Below are 16979 nucleotides of genomic sequence, written 5' to 3' on the forward strand. Positions count from 1 at the left end.
GCGGGAGCAGGAGCAGACATGATGGAGAGGGAATCTGAGAGCGCGGCGACACGAGAGCAGCGCGGGTGTGACGCATCCATCTCAGAGTAGTCGTAGAGGTCATTGTGACGAGACGGAACGATACGCAACGGAGATGGTTGGAAATGTTGATGTGACGTACTCGTTAAGGCTCAGAAGGTGAAATGAGTGAGAGAGAAAAAAATAATAATACAGCAAAGACATGGGTGGATGAAGAAACAATCGATAATGCTAAAAATGTGCCGCTAAAAGAAGCCAGAAGGACAACTGTCCCACAGAAGACGAAACAGATCAATGTATTTCATAGAAGGTGGACCTCCCATTAGCTGTGTCAACAGACAGCGAGACAGGCAGCTGCTGAGGGCTGGACGGTGAGGGGCATTAGAGAGAGTAAACCGAGCTAAGTGTTTGTGGGCTGATCCATTACTGTTATCAGAGCCCATTACTCCAGCCCCAGCACTAATCATTGCAGACAGCAGCACCTGATGCCATTAACCAGCAGCATAGTCAAAAAAAAAAAAAAAAAAAAAAAAGCCAAAACCTGCCTCCCTGTCTACCGGCCCGACTCTCTGAGTGACCAGCAGACAGTCTGGCTCACTGGTTTCTTTCGCAGTGACTGCCTTCCAGTGTGTCTGCCTCATTTGCTCCTTGTATTCTGCTTTCTGCCTGCTGTAGTGCGGGAGACAATAACAAGAGATGGTGCCGGGGATACGAAAAACGTGTGTGCATCGTTTTTAAACCGGGAAAGAAGCTGCGCTCTGCATTAGCACTTCATGCCATTAAAAAAAAAAAAAAAAAAAAAAAAAAAGGGGAGGAGTTTTTTTTAACAGTCATCCGCTTTTTATATGCAGGAATAAAACATTCAGAACAGCCCCCAGATAATCTCCATGCCGATTTAGCACAGGCTTATTAAGGGTGAGATATATTTGAAAATGTTTGATATGTAGGACAAGACAAAATGCCATTCAGTTAAGTCTGATGTGAGTTGATCTTTATAAGTCAGAAATACAATAATTACCTAGGCTGGCTCATATTTACAGTCTCAGCAACAGTGTAAAAGGCTGGATGAGAGCCCATGTTTGTTTATTTTGTCATGGTTGGATCGTCACTGCATGCCGGGCAGAGACCACTGAAGGGCAGGTCCTCAACGTAAAAAAAAAGGGCACACTTAACTGGAGTCCACTGCTGAATATTAGTGCAAATTTAACTTAAGTTTAAATGTATCATGATGTATTACTAATTAGTTAACAGAGTTATGCAATAGATTCAAATCTAGGGGAAATGATAGAATACAACACCACACATATGTTGATTCAATCTTTTATTACAATCAGAATTTCACTCTGCAGGACTCCTTTGATTATAGGGAGGCATAAAGATATTCCAACCTGTATAGGAGCATAATATGTCAATTAGAATCCTAGACCATAGCACATGTTTTGTTTTTATACAATTACACTACTAAAATTATAAACAGAGTGGGTACAGTACAACCTTATAGGGTCCTGTAATAAAGGCTCTAATAATAAATAAAGCAGCCCGGATGTTCTGCACTTATGGTGGAGGTGGCCTGTTCAGAACAGCACAGCTAGTTCCGCTTTAATGTGGAACTGCAAAAAACAAAACAAAAAGTGACACGTTACCTTATTGTTACCTGTCAACATAAAGCCAAACTGACCCCCGAACTTTAGGTTAAACCTTTTCTATATGTGTGTTCATGTTTTATCAGTACATATATACATTTCTTTGTTCTTCTTCTTTTTTATTCCCAGTCTATTCTTTCCCAGTCTCATTCTCCCTGTGTCGATTGTAACTCTATATTTTGCTAATTCTGACTCCTGTCTACCTTCCCTCTGTTCTCCCTGTGTTGTCAGCTTTGTGCCGTTTCTAATATATTCATCAATCTCCACATCTGATTCATACCTTTCCTTCTGTCCATCTAGGAGCAGGAATTTAGCTATCAGTAGTTCTGCATTCAACTGTTCTTAAACTGACTGCTTGTACATTTCTACATAGGTTCAATGCCAAACAGCTGTATGTTGACTAGAAAAACTTTTTTTCTTTATTTTTCTTCTTAGCTATTGAACTCTCTCTCTAACCCAGCTGGTTAACAGCCCACTCCATTTGACTGCTCCAAGCAGCTCCTTATTTTTCAGTTTAAGAAGTAAAAAATACATTATACATGATGATCTTAAATATTTTTAAATATGTTTTCTCATTATATTTAAATTAAACGGCACATAGTTCCTCTGCTGGCTGTAGTAGAAGTATTTCTGTTTTAGATTCTGGGTCCTGTCATTTGCTAATCACAGAGGACAGGAGTGCTTTGATTGGCCAATACATAAACTATCTATCTATCTATCTATCTATCTATCTATCTGTCTATCTGTCTATCTATCTATCTATCTATCTATCTATCTATCTATCTATCTATCTATCTATCTATCTATCTATCTATCTATCTATCTATCTATCTATCTATCTATCTATCTATCTATCATAAAATCTAAGCATAATAATGTTTTATTTTAAGTTCCAAGCTTATATACTTGTAATTAGATGTAATTATTTGAACTTAAGTTTTCAGTTCAAAAAATTACCTTCTTTTTGTGTATTTATAAGGCATATTTATAAGGTGTGCGCTCCATTACTCTCTGTGAGACAACTGTGGTTAGCTTATCATTATTTTATTTTTTTTCTTTCAGTTTCACTAAATCAGGTAGTGGAGCTTTGATGTCTAAATGTATTCAGAGTCACAGACATACATTATTCAATCCATGATGGATAAGACAAGAAGTTTAAAGTTCACACATTACTATCTAATTTTAATTACGTTTCTAGAAATGTCTCTTTATAAATGTATTAAAAATGGAAAAAGGAAAGCATGTTGTATAAGATTATCTTATTACATTTATACACAGAAACCTACAATATCAGTTGGGGGGGGGGGGTTACATATAAATATGATATCTACATAATGATTTGTCAGTGACACCTTATTAACTTCTTTCTACCCTATCAAGCAGCTGTTTATAGATGAATAGCTACATTTCCATCCCTTAAAAAGATGAAATACAAACAAAATGACACACCACTCCATCTCACCGTCACATCTCTTAAAACTAGTTATTCTATTTTAGTAATGAGATTATTCAGTCTACCAGCTAGCTGATGGTTTAACAGCAACAGACAACTGTCTGAATGATTATGGACAGTTAAACACAGGACTACCTCACAAGAGCGCAGGGTTCTTCTCTCCTCCAGCGTGTGTGCTGGGTTTTAGCCCCTCTCTGCTAGTATGCACCTCCGGGCTAAAGCAGAAACAACACAAAGTTAAGGTGTTGTCTTATAAGTACAGATATCTCATTATGCCTCTGGTTTACCAGTTTTATAACCAAAACCTTTAGGTTTATTGTTTACATTTCAACTGCCTACTGTTGACTGCTGCACTTTATCCGGAAGTAAATTGAAATTTATCCTGTAAGGGACTGCGATTGATCACTGCACTTTATCCTGTACTGTAATTCACTGCAAGGTATCCTGTAGAGTTACTGCAATATTTCTGAGCTGTGTGAAAACGAAATTTCGTTCTGTATGCACTCTGTGTATACAAAATGACAATAAAGAAAGTCTAAGTCTAAGTCTAAGTCTTTAAGGGCAACTGGAACACAAAGCCCACATACCCACATAGAGCCTGAGCTCAAACTCCACAGCCTGCTATCCCGTGTCACTGGGCAGAAAGCAGTTACCGGATGTGTCACAGAGAAAAAAGGTCAAAGGTAAAAATAACATTATTAATAACATTATTAATACTTTAATAACATTAGTAATGCTCTAATTTGATGTCAGAGGAGGGAGGATGATTGTGCCTCCCCCAACCACCCCAGTAAGTGTCTGGTTCACTGTAGCATCTAGTCTGGCTATTAATGAAAATCAATGTCTTAAGATCATTAATTATGCATTTTTATTAACAAATATAGTAGTTTCATTAAAACATTTTACGTACACCACACAGAAACCATCAAATAAGACCTAAAATCAATGTGACTCAAACGTAATGTATGCGTCAGCCTGTACCAATATGGTCTTGTGAGAAGATGGCTCTTGTGAATGAAACAGATGAATTAGTTTCATATGATGGGTGGCTCCAATGAGCCACATGCTACATGTAAGACCGTGTTCTCTGTTACACATTAGTGTTTCAACACACACGCTAGCTACAGACAGAAGAGAGTGGATATGGGTAAGAGCGCCATATCTGAATGAGGTCCAGTCCTGGTTTATGACAGACAGTCTATTACTTTTCCCAGATCATGTGCTGAGTGAAACAAAGTAGGGTTGTTTGTTGTTTGTATGCAAGACCCCATCTTGCCACTCAAAAAATAGCAAAGATAAGCCATGAAACATAAAAATAGGAAACCTGTTTAATCCAGTTGAGATATATCTCAGTTTATGTTTAGCAATGTACTATAACACTAATGCTATCTGATACCTGGTTTGTTATTGTTACCTTTCTGACAGATTTTCTACTCTTGAAGCAAATTTTCTTTGCTGGTGAAGGTATAAGAGCTTAACAGAACTTCTTTTGTCTGGTGTTGTCTCTCCGGCCATTCTGCGTGTGTCTGATGAAAGAACCTGGTCACCTCTTGTCCATGAAGAGTTGACCTCTGGGTTAACTCGGTCTGGTCACTTTTTGTTTCCCCATCCAATTATAGCTGGACTTGTGTGGCTCGTGAAGGAATGTTCTCCAGACGCTCGCTGCTGCTTGTGAAATTAAAACAAAGAGATGGCTGCACTGCTTCAGGCAGGCCTTGGTTTGTGAAAGCTTTTTTTTTCAGGGAATGGAAGGTCTGCAACGGCTCTTTGTTCCCCCTTACCAAGCAGAGGTGGAGGTCTAGAGACAGCTGGCAAAGGGATGTGTGTGGCCCTCCTCGCTGCTGGCTGATGTGAAAGAGAAGGAAATGAGAACCTAGCTGCTTCTTTTCAGAATCAGGCTTAATGACCAAGACTGTATGCGCAACCACAAATTTTGACTTTGCATTGAAGTACTTACAGCATACAGACATTGAGTATAAAATATATAAACTTTAGAAGAAATAATATATAAGGATTACAGGAACAATGTGTATATACATGCATGTGTATGTACAGCCGTTCTTTTAAAGAAGAGAAAAAAGGAAGGCTAGTGGTGATAGCGCAAATGTGCTTTTTTTTTACAGCTACGGAGCCGACTACTCAGACTGTAAGGTGTTCATTGTGTTCTTCAGAAAGACAGCCTGGGGCAAGAAACTGGCTCTGCGGTGGGTGGTTTTTGCAAACAGTGCTTTGTGGTGCCAACTTGACATCAGAAATCAAAGTAGTTTCGAGTCAGGATGCGTAGGGTCAAAAGAGAATTGAGCTGCCCTTTTCCTGACCCTGGGCCTGTACTAGTCCTGGATGGAGGGATGGTCAGTGCTGATGATTCTCTCTGCAGAGCTAATCGTTTGTTGAGGTTTTGGGCATGTCCTGTTTTGCAGATGAGCCAAACCACACAATGACGGACAGACACAGGTGATAGTGAGTGATGAGGAAGGTTGTACTTCTCGAGTTGCCACAGGAAGTATAGACTCTGCTGGACCTTTTTTCCGTACAGTGTCTATGTGTGAGAACCAGCTCAGTTCCTGAGAAAGTGTGATTCCTAGGCATCAGAAGTTATCTGCAATAGATAAGTAGTGTTGCTGAGGATAGTGAGAGCTCACAGTGCCAGATAGAGGCTGGCCCTGTGAGCTACGTGGGCTTCTGGTGGAGGATATCTGAGTTGATGGCTGAGCTGAAGTCCGCAAACAGGATTCCGAGGTACGTCCTTGGGTGGACTAGGTGGTGCAGGATGAATTATAATCCCAAGTTGAGTGCTTCCTCTGCTGTTTGCTTAGTCAGCAATTTGCAAGGCATCCAGGAGGGGCCCTGCAATGTCGCTCAGATGCTTCAACACCAGTCTCTCAAAGTATTTAATGACCACATATGTCAGCGCGACAGGCTTGTAGTCATTTCATCCTGTTCTTGTGCATCTTATATCTATGGAGCTATGGGTGTGTCTTTCTCAAAAGGGAGGGTTTCCCTTTGATTCTTAGGCTATGAATGCATAAAAGTCCAATGCAGAGTGAAGCAGACGGTAAGGGAGGTAAAATACTCCAAAACTCACTGTTAGAGAATGGCATGAAAGAGGAACAGTGACAGTCATTTCACACTGTACGCCAACTGCTTGTTTGGGACGAATGTCAGGAGAAGCTTTTTATGTCCTACCATAACAAATGTAAGTGCCTAGAGTTTGCTTGATAATGCTATTTGGACTTTAACTTTAACTGTCCCTTGGTAACAAACACTCCAAGTAGACGTGGTGTGAAACAAGCCCCCTGTAAAGTATGACGAAGGATCTGTGATGCTGTGAGCCCCTTTCTCTTCTTACCACACTGGGAACCTTGTCGACTTGCATGATTTTTAGACTGAACTGAAAAACACTGGTAAAAATCGCATAAATCAATCAAATCCCATTAGTTTTAACATTTGCTTCTAATGTAAACAAACTTAATGTGACTTTTTTTTCTCCTCTGGTCCACAATGTAGCCACCCTTCAGTAAACTCTCTGTGCTCAGCTGGGTTGTTTATTGAGCTAGTTTGTTTGATTCTGGGTGCTAGTGATGAGCTCAAGGCCAGTGTCCATAATTATTGATCAGCTAAGCCAAATTGACCTGTTAGTATCAGTCAGGGCCAAGTGGGGAAAATAAAGAAGGATGTGAAAGAGGGTAGTTACAGGGTCAATATGAAATCATGCCAGGAAGTGTGAACGATTATGTATTCTGAAAGTAAGGACGGAGAAAAGAGAGACAGATGCTGATGTAAAATGAGTGTAATATAGAAAGGGAGGAAGGGAGAGATAAGACAGAAAAGAAGGGCACGGTGAGGAAGAGAGACGGGGCAAAAGAGAGTCAGCATAATGGTGAAAGATGGAAAAAATAACCAAGGTTGAAAGACGGGGAGGAATGAGAGAGAGACGTCAAAAAGAAAGGGTGTAGATGGGCCGGGAGTAAGATGGATGGGACGGTGGGAGCGATAAAGAAGCTATGGTTTAAAAAAAAAAAAAAAAGTAGAAGAATGAGAAATGCGATAGGAGACGGATGAGAGACAAAAGACAGAAAAGTGAGAGGCTGACAGGATGATATGAGTATTTCAGGAGGTGTGGGTGAAAAAAAAGCATGAAAATGTGGAATGCAATGAATTCTGCACATTCCGGGAGCATATTATAATAAAGGCACTGCAGTCGCTGGGGCCTGCATTGAAAAGCAATCTCATTTTGATATCAGGCTTTTCCGTGTAAGGAAATCTGAACTGTATTTACTGCACAGGTGTGCAAATTCATGCATATAAATGTTTGCTTTCAATATTTTGCTGTGACCTAACATAATTTACCCTTTTGATAGCAATTTGTTATGTACAGCAAAGGAAATCCTATGGTTTGACTGGAGGAACTTGTTCTGCAGTAGATCTCTTTTAAATTCAAATAGACTTGAGCTATGGTGTAATAATTAAAAGCCATTCATTGCCTTTCTTGTCCAGCATACTTGATGTGTCTAAGCTCACCTGAGGCTGGGAGAATTTTGATTTTACATACCGAGTTCAATTCAAGGTGTTGTGCAGATCTCAGGGCAGAATTAGTAATTTTAGATGATCAGTGGACAGCAGAAATGTCCAACCCTTAGTCATATGGGCTCTACATGAAGTCCTTGCTGAGCAACATTTTTAGTATTCACACCAATTTTTTTCCCCAAACTCTAGCCAGCTGAGTAGAGGTCAAAGAGGAGATTGTGCTTCCTGTGTGTTATATTGTGAAAAAATATTTTATTTTCTTAAAACAATGGGAGCCTCTGAATAGATGATCTGCATAAGAATGCTAATTTCTGTGTCGTACACCCCAAGCTTCCCACCCGCAACAAGTAACCTGACTCTTTGACAAAAGATATCTATCAGGATACTTCCTTTTTTAAGAATTAAAGAAAGGATTTGCACACAGGAGAATACTAGAGAAAGTCACTGGATTCCTAAAAGTATTTCCACCCAGCCAATAAATAATAAACACAATGGCCTACATACACAGGGCAAGAAAGCAATTTTGGGACTGAACCTAAGCTTGTTTTCATGTTTGTATGGTTTCACTCGCCTTTATTAAACGTTTGAGATGGGCAAGAATCGGAGAACTTAGAGTCAAAGATGAATGGTATTTCTAAGAGTTGGCATACAGTCCAGGTTATTTTTGTGCTCCTTCCAAATGAATACATGGTGTGCCAAAGAAATGCATTGCAAAAATAAGAGTTGACATTACCGGGACACGGCCCTTCCCATAATGGTTGGTTGTGGAACCCCTTAAGGATTCGCCAGTAAAGTTGATTTTGCTTGAGATCTATATGGCTGGCATTGACACAGTCTCATTCAAACACAGAAAGGAAGATAAGAGAATAAAAACGCCTTTATTGTTCCACAATGGGGAAATTTTGGGCGTGACAATGGCAAAAAAGCATAGACAGTTACGCACTAGATTAGTTATATGAATAACAAGCTAATTTAAAGTGAAGGTATAAACCAACAGAGAATTAACTTATCAGAAAGGCAAAAAATATTGTGCAATTATTGATAATACAGCATATTCTGATGAAAATGCAATACTCAAGTTAAATAAAGAAAAGACTGCAGCCGATTTATGGAATACAACCCACACCCTGCTCTGTCAGGGTCTGGTAATTTTGTCTAATGCTGTCTACCAGACATCCTCTGTGTCTGATGACCTTGACGAACCATTTTGACTTACTGTCTTTTAAAAATCAAATATGTGCACCAAATTACCTCAGAATCACACCATTCCTTTATAGACGCTTAAATATTTTTGTGAATGCTAATGTATGGATTATCAAGAGATCTTTTCCTTCAAGTATGTTTTACTAAGCTGCCAAATCATAGTTGGCCTAGTTCGTGTGTAGTTTAATCACATCCCATCATTGGAAAATATGAGATAATAGCTATCTTGCCCTTGAATATTATAGATGACAAAGATAGTCACACATGTCTAGCTCTTGAAATTTAGTTTGGCTTAGAACGAAAAAAGCTGTAGCCGCTTTAAGGGTTTTAAGGTCAAGTTTGTTTTAATCTAGCACTTTTGCAGGAAAATGGAGGTACCAAAACAGCGGTAAGCGAAGATTCTGAAGAAAAAAACGCTGTGGGGTTTCCATTTGTTCCACACGAAAGTGAATTGATTATTTATTGATCAGCTTTTGACTTGTGCTGCAAGGAGGAGGAAGAGGGACATTCTTTTCAGAGAAATAAAAAAGGAATCGGTATAAATAATGGAACAATTCTTGAAGCAAACATCCCAAATGATCCTAAACAAATCTTAAACTCCAAAGTCTCCAGTTACCAACTGTTAAGTAGAATGAATAGCAAAAGGTAATGAACCATGAAACCATCAGTGCTATAAAGTAATGGCCTATGTTGAGGCAAAAGCTATTTTGATTTGATTGATTAGAGTTTAAAAACTATTATATATATATATATACTGCTCAAAAATAAAGGGAACTCTAAAATAACACATCCTAGATCTGAATGAATGTTCTTTACATAGTTGACTGTGCAGGTGACAAAATCACACAAAAATGATCAAAATTAAAGTGGAAAAATACACTACAGGCATGTGTGGTCTCTACGTGCCTGTATGACTTCCCTACAACGCCTGGGCATGCTCCTGATGAGGTGGCGGATGATCTCCTGAGTGATCTCCTCCCAGACCTGGACTAACACATCCGCCAACTCCTGGACAGTCTGTGGTGCAACGTGCTGTTTGTGGATGGGGCAAGACATGATGTCCCAGATTTGCTCCATTGGATTCAGGTCTGGAGAACAGGCGGGCCGGTCCATAGCGTCAATGCCTTAGTCTTACAGGAACTGCTGACACACTCCAGCTACATGAGGTCTAGCATTGTGTTGCATTAGGAGGAACCCAGGGCCAACCACACCAGCATATGGTCTCACAACGGGTCTGAGGATCTCATCTCTGTACCTAATGGCATTCAGACTACCTCTGGCGGGCTCATGGAGGCCTGCGCAGCCCCCCAAAGACATGCCACCCCACACTATTACTGACCCACTGCCAAACCGGTCATGCTGGAGGATGCTGCAGGCAGCAGAACGTTCTCCACGCCGTCTGCAGACTCTTCCACGTCTGTCACATGTGCTCAGTGTGAACCTTCTTTCATACTGCGAGGAGCGCAGGGTGCCAGTGGCGAATTTGCCAATCTTGCTGTTCTCTGGCACATGCCAAGCGTCCTGCACGCCGTTGGGCTCTAAGCATAACCCCCACCACCCGTGAACGTCGGGCCCTAGAATGTAATATTCTTCATGAATGTAACTGTCTTATCTGTCGAGCATTGCATGGCCAAGCCAGGAATAAAACTAGTCTTTACAACATGTCGGGTTTGAAACTGGACATTTACCATCACCGCACAGAACACTGACAGCTGTTTATCTATGCATCGCAACAGACTGTGCATTTAACCGTGTGTGTTTGATGCATTATTCCATATGATCTATGTAAGATTGTCTGACACAAGACTCTGTGGACAGATACAAGATCAGAGCCCCCACGCGGGTCAGCTTGGGTGGCTTGTTCTCAGACCTTGACACGGGGCCTGGAAGAATGGAGAGGAGTTATACGGCTCGCTGTCTTTTCTCTCTGCTCTACCGTACGCTATACATGAGCTGCTGTGTTCTCAACCTTTTAACACTTTATCCATACGACATTCTGCATTTTCTTTTACATCTTCGAAGACGTTTAAATGGCCCTTTTCAGTCCTTGTACGCCTTGAAGTTTTGATTATGCGCAAAGGCTGCATAACAACCTCTTCCATTAAAGCCCTGAATTTCATTATAAACTTCTTACACATGCAGACAAGGATGTTCCACAGTAGACGGACAGACCGACGGACTCTTAATAGTCCCGCCGGGCCTTTTTTTTTGACAAAACCGACTGATGCTACTCTGCCAAAGAGGACACGGTTGTCAAGTAGAGGTCCTTGCAGAGCAAAAGCGCCGCGTCTTTTTTCCGGTGGATTCAAGGTGATTCCAAAATTACTGAGTCAGTAGGCATCTTTGAAAATTGCAAAGAGGCCAGGAAAGGACCAGGAAACTGGAGCTCACATGTCAATTCAATCGAGATAGACACACATTCCAAGTATATATTTTCCAATCTAAAATCTAAAGGGCTTCCCTGGCCAGAAGGGGTAAATGAAGCCCCATGCAGCAGGGGCGCAGCCACCCTGCAGTGGAAGCTGTATTTGTAGTCTCGTTCTAAAAGTCAGGATATATCCAGTAACGGCAAACATTTCCATGGCTCTTGCAGAGTCCAGTTTAAGATAATGTTCTCAATTTTAACAACGCGTTTCTTCTCACTGGAAGTAGTATTTAAGCTTTTGTAGACGCCCACAGAGAGTCCCGACTTAAAGCTGACAGAGAATGCATGGAGCTTAACCCTGAGAGCTCATCACCCGAGATAAACCATCAAAAACAAGTGAAGAAATACACACCGAAAAACAATCTGGTCAGCAATAATAAGAAGGCTTTGGTTGCTTTGATTATTAAGGAGGGTATACATGGGGTTAGTCATTGTAGTCTTTATTTTTTTTCCAAAATGAATATTCCTTTTCCATTGGTATGTTGTCTTTTGAGGGTTAGTCCTCCACCTGACGCAGGACCTGGCCCCCGACTTGGAGGGAGCGACTTGGAGGGAGCAGCCCACCTTCTTCATGCGAGGGTCTGACTCACAGCAACTTATTCTCGGGTGGATCTAGCTTAAGTTCAGGGGATATTTTCTGGTTTACCTGATAAGTCTTTACACTTATTAGCAATTAATAACTGATAATGAATTCTTGCTGTTTGGTTTCATCTGTGGCTGAGGACTTCTTCCGACGGCAAGTCGATCGCTTCTTTTAAAAGAAATCCCACTTTTATTACAAAAACATCCACTGCCGCTACTCTCCAGAGACTCCTTTGACGCAGTGTTTGTGATATTAAGTTTTATGTCTTAAGCAGTTTTTAACGTCTTTCTGAACAGGTAACGAGTGCAAACTGGATAAGTTTTTTTTTGTTAACCTTTCCATTCCGTGTTAGGATGGTGCACATTTATATCGTCACTTTCCCTCAAGCGCTCTTAAACGACCTTGTGTGGTTGTCAATTAGAGTTTCTAACGAGTAAAGGATTTCCGGTTCTCTCTCGAGGCTTAAAGGGTTACTAAATGTGCATAAATTGAGACTTATTTAACGTTTTTATTTTTTTGTTGCAGAATGGAGTCAACGGAGAAGTGTGAGGTTGTGATACAGCATTTCAACGGGAAATACCTGAAAACCCCACCAGGCATTCCAGGTGAGTTTTCTCTGCTCGGCTTTTCATAACTCTTTAGCCTTTTCGTTTCTTTCGCTGGAGAAAAATGTCACCCTTTTTGGAAAAGGAATCTCGCATTTAATTCAATCGCCGTGGATCAGATAAATAGCAGGGTTTACACAATGGGCTCTGACACCTAAGCTGATCATCGCGGCATTTGCTCAATGGCGTGCGATTCTGTGGGGCTCTTCTCCTCTGCCTCTTTCAATTTCTGTGTCACCATTTCTTTCTCTCTCTCTGGTGGTGCACTTGCTGCAGGCTGGAACTTCTTGGTCAGGAGAAAAAACCCTCTTAATATTCACACTCATGCCTCTGCGCTGTTCTTTGCAATCTACTTAAGAGCTTGCACTCTCGCCTCTTTTCACTTCTGCTCCTTCTTTCTGTTGCGGTGTCCTCTCCCCCTTGCCGTTCTGCTTTTCTGGAGTCACCCTGCAGAGAGCAGTCAAGAAGAAATGGAGCAAAAGTTGTAGGGACAAGACTGCGTGCGTTGGCACAGACATTTCTTGGTGTCCGAATAAGGACTGGAATTTAAGGAAACAATGCAACTTTTCAGGCCTGGAAAGGTTTTGCAGCAGGCTGCAAAAAAAGGTACGCTGGAAGGAGAGTAAAGATATTGAAGTGTAAGGCCTGAAGAAACGAGAAGTGCTGCTTAAGGACTTTAAAGGGCATGTGGTTAGGTATTTAAATTTTCCTGGGATGTGCTGACCAGGTAGGCCGATATCCAGAGATTTTGCTTCTTCACAACTGTGTCTGTTTTTATGCTACCCCTCACCCCGTCAACCAAAGCCACAGAAACACACCCAGAAATTGCTCTCCACTCTCCAGCGATATCGCAGCAAAGTGGATTTAGGATGTCCCCGCGTGCTCAGCCGGTGCATAGCCGGCAGCCATTAAAGGCGAGGTGAGCAGCCATATTGAAGTTTAGCCGTATTAGGAAACCTTTAAAGCCGTAATATCAAGCTGACCTTCGCCTTTAAGGGTCGATCTCCCCGCTGCTCAGCCTTTATTATTGTTAATGGATTGTTCAGGCCTGTGCCAAGCTTGGAGATTTACCGCCTTCATCGAGGAAATCCTTCTGTGAATAAGGAATGGTTACGTTTACAAGGTTTGCTTTGCAGCCACCGTAATCTCCGAGGGGGGGCTATGAAATCTAGTGTTCCCCCAAAGCCTCGAGAAAATACCTGTTAAAGGAAGCTGTTACTTTCTCCTCTTGATGCCAGTTGTGATTTGAGAAAAATGACATGTTTTATGTTTTTTTTTTGACTGGTTTAACTTTTATTTTTTCCTTTTTCAGGGGGTGGAGGGTTGCACAGTTTTTTTTTTTATCTCAGTTGCCGTAATTGCTTAGATCTGCGATTCTGATGAAATGCTACGTGTAAAAAAAATCCTGCCCGAGGGCAGAGCTGCACACGCAGGCACAGGATCAGACACGTTATAAAACATCTGGTTCATAAATTAAACTAAATGTATCAGCACCAGAAATGTCACTAACGTTTCCGCATGGAACCCGCCTGCCAAGGTTGGAGGAAATCAGCGCTGTTTAATTGTTTCAGTGCCGTTATTTGACAGACACAAACACTCTGTGTTTTGGTAGTAACTGTAGGCAAAGCAGCGCCTCCGAAAATGACTCACAACCCTGCAGCTTTACCACATTTTGTTGAGTAGAATCACAAACTTAATTGTATTTCTTCAGGGGACCATCCAAAGAAATTCCTCCTCACAGCATGATGCTGGCATCACCATGCCAGCGTCATGCTGTGAGTATGTTTTTTTTTTTTTTTCAGGATATTAGCTTTCTGCCCCTCATCATTTTGCATGCACTAAAAAGTAGTATTTTATTCAGATCCAAGCAGAGCACCTACCTCCACATGTTTTCTGTGTGTGAGATGGCTTGTGTCAGGAACATTGGGCTTCTTGTGGCTTTCTTTTAACACTGCCTCACCAGTGGTCACTCACCCATAACAGCCAGATTGTGGATGGCACAATTCTCCTGCTGTTTGATTTTAGCACCTGAGCTGTAGATCTCTGCAGCTCCTCCGCTGTTACCATTAGCATCTCGGCCGTGTTTCTGATCATTTTAATATAAATGACTATGGAATTTTATGTAAGGGTATCACTAACATAAAACATGTATCACAAATCCTGAGAGCATACATTGAAGTTAGAAATTGTTATGTGACTAAATTGAGAAAGTCCAAGAAGTTTGAGTAATTTTGCCGTACAATAAACTGAGGTTATCTTTGCCTTTAGTAAGTGTGCTGTTCTTGTCTTTCTGATATGATCCAAGTTGACTGGCACGCCGTTCCGCTTAGATTCCAGGACTTTCCTGTTTTCTCAGACTCACATGTTCCAGACGACTCAAGGGCTGTTTTCCGTTTCTAACTTACACAGCAAACAGCTATTGTTGCATGCAAGTGAACACTTGCAAGTGAACACTACATTTTACCTGCATTCCTGTTTGTGTTTTGTCCAAATTTGATCTTGCATATTTACATTTCTGATGGCTAAGGCAGGCACATCTTCTTCTTGTCCACTGTAAGAGTATGCCAAGATTTGTGTGTGTGTGTGTGTGTGTGTGTGTGTGTGTGTGTGTGTGTGTGTGTGTGTGTGTGTGTGTGTGTGTGTGTGTGTGTGTGTGTGTGTGTGTGTGTGTGTGTGTGTGTGTGTGTGTGTGTGTGTGATGTTGGTGGGATTTCCCCCGAGCCCTTTGCTTTGCAGGCTAGGTTTTTCATCCATCGTGCTTTGACAGCTCAGCAGCACCCCTCAGAGTGCTCTCACCACACACAGAACAGCAGGATTGTCTGTATGTGTATGCGTGCACTTGCGCAACACCAATGACTACAAAACACAGTGAGCCTAGACGCAAACACTAACTACAGAAATGCAAAAACCTGGTTGACAAACCTTGACTTTGACCTGGCTGGAATGTGATGATCAAGTTGATGCTAATGAGAAACAGATTTTTCTCACCGTTTAGTGTTTAAACATAGCCCTGAGGCAAGCTTGGGGTGAATGTGACATCACCCTTTACTTGAAAAATGATGAATTTGTGCGTCTCAAGCCAAAGCAGTACTTTGGAAAACTGTAATGTGTGTTATTTTCATGTTGTATTATAAATCAAAGAAAAGTAGCCCATCATTGTGACATGAAAGAAAAGTGTACATGGTTTTCAATTTATTCTGTTTTAGATAATCATCTAAAACTTGTGCTATTCATATATTTTCACCCATTTACTTTGATACCCCTCAATTAAATCCAGTGCAAAATGCAAAACTTATCTTGTTAGTAAAGAGTGTTTAATTTAATCTTATCAACACACAATCTTTTTATGAATACAATATATAGCACTTACTACAGATACAATTATAGAAAGCTTTACTTAGTAAAAAATAAATAAAATGTCAATATGAAAAATAAAAAAACAGTAATAATCAAATACAAAATAATAACCACAATGCTGCAATTAGCATAAGGGTAGGGGTAGGAGTTTATAAGTTCTCACTTCTTCCTACCCCATTTTGAGCATGATATGTTAACTGAAACAAAAAAAATCTGTATTTTCTCTTCTTTCTTATGCACTTCTTGTTACTGTGCACTATTTTATTTTTATATTTGTATCATGTTCGAATAAATTTCATTTCATTTCATTTCATTTCAATTAAAGAGACAGCCTTAAAATCTTCTTCATCTTTAATGTAAAAAGCCTGTTTAAAATTTAAGGCCGCTTTTTAAATTAATCAACAGAATTTAAGCAGCAAAGAGAGAAAAGGAGAGCATTCTATAGTTTGGTGCTATTGCCAAATAGGATTAGCCTACTCCAGGTTTTTTTTTTTTTTTTTTTTTTTTTTGCTATATGGCACAACATGCAGACTTTGCCTTGATGACCTTAAACAACATATTGGAGGATGACGATGCAGCAGTTCTGAGGGATAAGACGGAGCTTATGGAGCTGGTCAGTGAAGGGCTCAGAGGTCTGTTGAAAGAAATCCAGAAGAAGCCCTGTTTGCTCCTTTTTATGCAGGGGGGCAGTAGCACTCACGAGGAAGAAGACGCTCTGGCCAACTAGATCAAAATGCAATCTTTTTGCATATAAAACATTATGACTGTGAGAAAAACTGGTGAGTCAAATCCCCCTGAGAACACTCTGCCCCCCATTGGAACCATGGTGGTGGCAGCATTATGCTGTAGGGAAGCTTTTGTCCAGCAGGGAAAGGGAAGCTCATTGGTGTTGATGGATGTAGCTATAAACAGGGAAATCATGGCAAGTTGAGTTGAGGTTCACTTCCCAGAAGAATGACTGTAGACATACAGCCAGAGTGACAAGTCCAGTCCTAGAGGGCCCGTTTCCTCCAAATTTCTAGATTTCTAGATGTGTCTCTCTGTCAACTCCCCTAAATGAAATAATTAGGTCCTTAGTAGAACTCTGTAGGACTTGACTACAGGAGGAGGAAATTAATTTCTTTCATTCGGGTGTGTTGGTCTTAGGACACAAGAAAAAGGTGCA

General features: G+C 40.8%; 1 protein-coding gene across 7 annotated transcripts in view; it reads left to right on the plus strand.

Annotated features, from left to right (window-relative positions):
• rbms3 (RNA binding motif, single stranded interacting protein) overlaps positions 1–16979 on the plus strand; it is a 434538-nt gene that overhangs the window by 312116 nt on the left and 105443 nt on the right. For all 7 annotated transcript variants that reach the window (XM_036145333.1, XM_036145331.1, XM_036145337.1 and 4 more), the window contains one exon: positions 12378–12457. In XM_036145333.1, the coding sequence (XP_036001226.1) occupies positions 12378–12457 (80 nt within the window). The remainder of the gene's footprint in view (positions 1–12377; positions 12458–16979) is intronic.

This window comes from Fundulus heteroclitus, chromosome 13, assembly GCF_011125445.2.
Source record: "Fundulus heteroclitus isolate FHET01 chromosome 13, MU-UCD_Fhet_4.1, whole genome shotgun sequence".
Lineage (NCBI taxonomy): Eukaryota > Metazoa > Chordata > Actinopteri > Cyprinodontiformes > Fundulidae > Fundulus > Fundulus heteroclitus.